Source organism: Ciconia boyciana, chromosome 27 (genome assembly GCF_034638445.1).
Source record: "Ciconia boyciana chromosome 27, ASM3463844v1, whole genome shotgun sequence".
In the NCBI taxonomy this organism is placed as follows: domain Eukaryota; kingdom Metazoa; phylum Chordata; class Aves; order Ciconiiformes; family Ciconiidae; genus Ciconia; species Ciconia boyciana.
The window spans coordinates 1,904,203-1,909,954 of record NC_132960.1 but is presented as its reverse complement, the minus strand read 5'-3'; the positions used below and the strand labels follow the sequence as shown (position 1 = coordinate 1,909,954).

The 5,752-nt window shown below is 48.6% G+C and overlaps 1 protein-coding gene across 1 annotated transcript; it reads left to right on the top strand.

Annotated features, from left to right (window-relative positions):
• The first annotated feature begins 2,995 nt into the window (after nucleotides 1–2,995).
• Nucleotides 2,996–5,752, top strand: HOXC9 (homeobox C9). Its single transcript, XM_072847343.1, has 2 exons — nucleotides 2,996–3,557; nucleotides 5,508–5,752. Exons 1-2 carry the CDS (start codon nucleotides 2,996–2,998, stop codon nucleotides 5,750–5,752), a joined length of 807 nt encoding a protein of 268 aa, XP_072703444.1.

Genomic DNA, 5,752 nt, shown 5'->3' with positions numbered 1-5,752 from the left:
CGCCCTGCACTCTGAGTGGACTTTATCCACATAACTTTGCATTCATCCATGGGGATGGTTTCACGTCGAGATAAGCGTGAAAGGACAATATTTTATGGGGGTTCACCTCGTGTTAAATTTGATGGGGGTGCACATCGTCTTACGGGATTCTGCAGCAGGGAAAACGTTGTCTTAACCCGTGTCTTTAGTCTTAAGCCGTGTCTTTAGTCTTAAGCCGTGTCTTTAGTTTGCTTTAAGGTGAAGTGTCTCCATCTCTGCTTTGTACTGCTTAATTCTCAGAGAGCAGCAGTCCCTGAATGAAAGGGGTTTGTGTTACAAACGCTATCTTATTTTTTATTTAAGATCCCACGACAACGTGGGGAGCGAAGAATTCCGTGTGCTGCAGGTTTCCCTGCAAATAAAAGAAATCTTTGCCAGATACGTTTGCCTGTGTGTAACACCAACATACACCATCCACGACTAATTTAGTGACCTTGCCTGCTTGCAGTAAGGTTGCAAAAACTGCTGCTACTTATTATAACTGCGTGGCTTTGGTAATTTCTGCTCGTTTTGCGGTTCGTCTGCGGTATGTTCTGACATTATCATTTTTTTTTTTCCTCTGGAAAACCTCCCCGCTGACTCTGCTTTTCAGTGCTTCTCTCCCTCTGCATGCTCAGTCCTTCCTTTCTCTCTCCCTCCTTCTCTCTCTGCCTCTTTTTTCTTTCTCCTTCTCCCCTTCTGCATATACGTCTGCAGACAACCCTCCTTTTGTAAGGATTCTCTTCAAAATCTTCCCCCAAAGTAGAAAAACCAAGCTGCTTTTTCCCCTCCACATGTCACAGCCCACCACATTAGCAGCCCTGCAGAGTAAGTATTTTTAAAATGGGAATAGATAAAAGAATGATGAGTATATATATATTTTTTTTTTTTCTCGCGAACATAAAAATAACCGTCATTGGAGACTGGTGATTGACAGATAAATTGGTCTCGATAAAGGCCAAAGAAGACGTTCTGCTCCTGCAGGAATATTTCCCTTTAAGGGCTCACATAAAGCAGGGGACTTAAAACGGAATGAGGAATAAATTCTGTGGGGGAGCGAGTCGATGACTTTTCTCTTCGAATTTGCAAAATCCGGAGTCCCTTGGCAAACACCCCCCATCATATTTTTATTTTAAAGCCTTCCCTATTTTTCGAGAGGGAAATCCTATTTCTACCAGCAGCGAGGGCAGCCTTGTGCATTCTTTTTTTTTTTTTTTTTTTTTTTTTCCCCTCGAGCCCTGTGAATTGAGGTGCAGGGTTTGATCCTGGCTCAGCTGAGGGGGTAAGTTTGGAGGGGCTGGGGGGGGTCCTCCTGGCAGCATCACTCCTTCTTGCCTGTTTACCCCTGAATCTGCCTTCATCTCTCTCTTTTCTCCTCCTGCTCGCATTTCCCATGCAACTTACTAAGGGGAAAAAAAAAATAAAATAAAAATTGAAGAGGTTTCTGCCGTGTCCGTCCGTGGGACTGGCACAGGCTGTCCCTAACGCCTGTCACTGGTGGACGCTGCACCACTGGAGACCCCCTGCCCACCCCCCTTGCCCGCCTGCCTCTCCCGTGGAGGAACCCCCATCCCTTTCTGAGCCCCCACTTTTCCTTCTTCTTGCAAATTTGGACCATTTCCCCCCATTTTCCCCGCAGCCCTAGAAAACCCGAGGTGATGGAGAGCCCTGGAGAGCCCAGACAATCTATATCGGGGGGGGGGGGGGGTCGGTTTCTAAAAAAAATCTTGAAAGGCTATTTTTGGTTAGGTATCTTATTTTTTTTTTTCTTCCAGAGAAATCGCCCAACTCCCTTCTTTCAGACTCCAATGGGCGTGAGCTTTTACCTACCTGTCTTTCCTTACAAAGGAAAGGTTATTCTCTCAAAATGCAGGCAGGCTATCACCGATTTTTTAACGCTCCCAACTTCTTCAATCGATTTGGTGCAAAAAGAAAAGTTTCCAGGCGTTAACAAAAAAAGACAAAAATAAGAACAATCATGTGCCCAACACACATTGTTGATTCCTCCTGATACGCAAAAGCTCTCCCATCCTCAGCTATACAGCTGAAACCCAGTCCTACGGTTTTATTTAATGAACGACACATTTATGAACAATCAAATGATCCTCGTAAAAATTTTATTGAAGGACATAAAAACATCCACGACTACTTGCCGAATAATGCAGCCTTTCACTGCAAAAGCTCAGTCTTTTTTTTTTTTTTTTTTTTTTTTTGGGGGGGGGTCTGATGGTATTATTATTTCCCCCTCCTCTTTGCAAAGATGCTCCTCATACTATATATATATATTTATTTTTTTTTCCCCTCCTGAAGACACTTATTTCTTAAAGCAGGACTAGATGTGCCTGTGCCCCACAGATTTCTCAGCTGCTGAGCAGCCTGACGATGAGACAGCGCTGCAAAAGATGACAAAAGCCCCCTTTGCTTTTAGGTTAAAAGCTTCTCCCCCCCCCCCCCAGCTCCTTTCTCCAAGTGGGGAGCCCACCTCCACCGCACTTCTCCCCTCTCCCCTTCCCACCCATATTCAATTTAATGTATCCATTAGAGGCTAGAAGCTGCAGAAGCAAAGGACAGAGACAAATTACGTCAAGAAATAGTTCCTGGACTACCTTCCACAATTACCTTCCACCTTCCTCAGCACCAGGGCAAATCTCCCCCCAGCCCGCGGGCAGAGCATCCCCCGGCTGGGGACCGGCCGAGCCTCCCTCCTCCCCATCCCCGCCCCATCGCCATCAGTTTTAGGAAAAGCCGGGTGGCGTTATTAAAAAAAAAAAAAAAAAAAAAAAGAGAGAGAGAGAGAGAGAGAGGGGAAAAAAAAAAAAAAGACCTGCGGATTGATCCACGCTATATTTTTGGGTAAATACAATCACGTGAGGGCGGGCAGCCAATGGCACACTGGGAAAGGCTGAAAAAATAATTACCTGCCCTGATTGTTCTATGAGAAGATAAAAAGTACACATACAGTTCATACAATAATCTTATGAATGTAAAAGAGGGGGGAACCATGTCGGCTTCTGGCCCCATAAGCAACTACTATGTTGACTCCTTGATAAGCCACGAAAACGAAGAGCTCTTGGCCTCCAGGTTCCCCAGCACTGCCTCCCACCCGGCTGCTGCCCGACCGTCAGGATTAGTCCCGGACTGTGCCGACTTTCCGTCCTGCAGTTTCGCCCCCAAGCCGGCCGTTTTCACCACCTCCTGGGCTCCCGTCCACTCCCAATCCTCCGTGGGCTACCACCCCTACGCTCCCCAGGCACCCGTGGGGGCCGAGCCCAGGTACATGCGGACTTGGCTGGAGCCCCTCGCCGGGGCCGTCTCCTTCCCGGCCTTCGCCCCCGGTGCTCGCCCCTACGGCCTGAAGCCCGACGCCTTCCCCGGGCGCCGGGCGGAGTGCGGCCCCGCCGACGGCCGCGGCTACGCGGACTACATGTACGCGGCTCCGGGGGAGCTGAGAGACAGAGCAGCGCAGACAATTCCTTCCCCGGAGTCCGAAGCCATCGCTTCCAGCAAACACAAAGAAGAAAAGCACGAATTAGACCCTAGTAAGTCGAAGTCATTCTTGTTTACGACCGGGGAGGCATTACGGCTTCCAGGACCCTACTCAATAAAATGAAATTACCTTAGAGAGCCCGACCCTAAAACTCCAGATACGCAGGAAGATCTGGGGGTTTGAGCGAGTCCGCCTAGCAGAGCCGGAGAGCGAATATCTGTACTTTGTTTTGGGCTCTTTAGTCTTTTTTTTTTTTTTTTTTTTTTTTTTTTTGCAAGGGGAGCGGGGGCCCGCGGGGGCTGTTGGCTGCTTTGATCAAATATTCATCACCTTCCACCGGGGGGAATTAAAAAAAAAAAAAAATACAACCCATGGAGAAGGAGAGTGCGTGTGTGAGAGGGGGCGAGAGGGGGGTAGGCAGAGGGAGAAGCCTCTTTGCTTTCAAATACTTCCACTTTCAAAGAACAAGGAAGAGTTGTAGCTGGCTGGAAGTGGACGTATTGCTGTGGGGTTTTGGGGGGGTGGGGGGAGAGGGGAAAGGAATATCTCTGGATAAATGCAGAGGTGTCTCTTTCTTTTAAAAATCAATAAAAGCTCCCCCGGTGCAATTATTCATAAAATGCTCCAACACGTGGGAATAAATGAAAAGGTGGGTGCCCTGGGCGGGGGCCGGGGGTGGGTGGGTGGGTAGGGGAGCAGCAAGGAGGAAAATTGGAATTGTAAAGGCATAAACGAAGTGTGTGGAGGTAGCTGAGGGCAAAAGGCAGCGAGCGCAGGACATTGGACCATACACTTGAAGAAACATCTTCTGCAGCTCAAGTGAGAGAGAGAAGGGGGGGGGAACCTCAAAAAAACCCAACCCAGCCATCAGGAAACCTTGAACATTGTAGGGGAGGGAGGCAGGTAACCGCCACCATCACCCTCGCCTCCAGCCTGCAGCGCAGGGGAGCCTGGCCCCCAGCTCTGCAGAGGGGACCAGCTCCTGGGGGGTGCAGGCAGGAGGTCAGCTCAGCTCCCGGGATTCCCCAAAAAAAAAAAAACAAACCAACCCCCCAAACAACCCCCTAAAACCCAGCCCCTCCTCGCCAAACCCTCCCGGAGAGGAGCTCAGCATCGGCCGGGGATGATGCGGGGGCACCCGCCGGGTCCCGCCCGCCCCCGCGGCCGCTCGGCCGTGCCCCGGGGTTCGGTGGGACCCCCCTGGCCTAAGATGGGGGTGATTTCCGAGAGATAAAGCTGGGTGTCAGCAGATGGGAGCACCTTGGTGCCTCGGTATCTCCCTCTCTATCTGGAAAGGCGCTCACACCTCTATTTATGACAGGCGGGCTGGTGCCAGGCACCCTCGTGATAAAAATAAGTCGAGGAATCAGGGGGTGAAAGTCTCCCTTTGCTGGCAGGCAGCTGCCTAAAACGGGCAGGGGGGGGAAAAACCTTCTGCCAAGGAAGGGAGCCATGGGTTTGCTCCCCTGACCAAGCGTAGAAGGTCCTTTAGACGAGGGGGGGGGTGGGTGTGAAAAAAAAAAAAAAAAGCCAATTTCTGGGAGCCAGTGGGACATCTCGCGTGTCATCCTTAAGATATTAAAAAAACAAACTGGGCTTTCCAGGTCTGGGAAAGCTTCTAGGGAAAGTGTTGGAGAGCTGAGGTTGTAAAAAGAGTTTATGGGCCTATGAAATGGTGGGAATTTTGACTTTTTATGACTATGTTCTTAGATTACTGCTAGTAGCAGTCATGTGGATAATTATTATTTTAAACCCATTGCTACAGTTTTATTTACTGAAACTTTTATGTGAGAACAGCAGCAAAAGAAAAGGAAATGACCCCTCCAAAATAAACAGATTAAACTCTTCTGAAGGTCACTTAAAATATTTAGGTAAGATCTGCTAATTAAACAGGTTTCTTTCTATAGATACACCAGGGCGTGGAGGGGGGGAGGGAAGAAAGGCCAGCTGTATACACTGATTTTTTTTTCCCCCCAAAAAATATAAAAATCTTCTTTCTCAGACAATCCCGTCGCAAATTGGATTCATGCGCGCTCCACGAGGAAGAAAAGATGTCCTTACACAAAGTATCAGACCCTGGAACTGGAAAAAGAGTTTTTATTCAATATGTACCTTACACGGGACCGGAGGTACGAAGTAGCCAGAGTCCTTAATCTCACTGAACGCCAAGTCAAAATCTGGTTTCAGAACAGGCGAATGAAAATGAAGAAAATGAATAAAGAAAAAACCGATAAAGAACAGCAATAA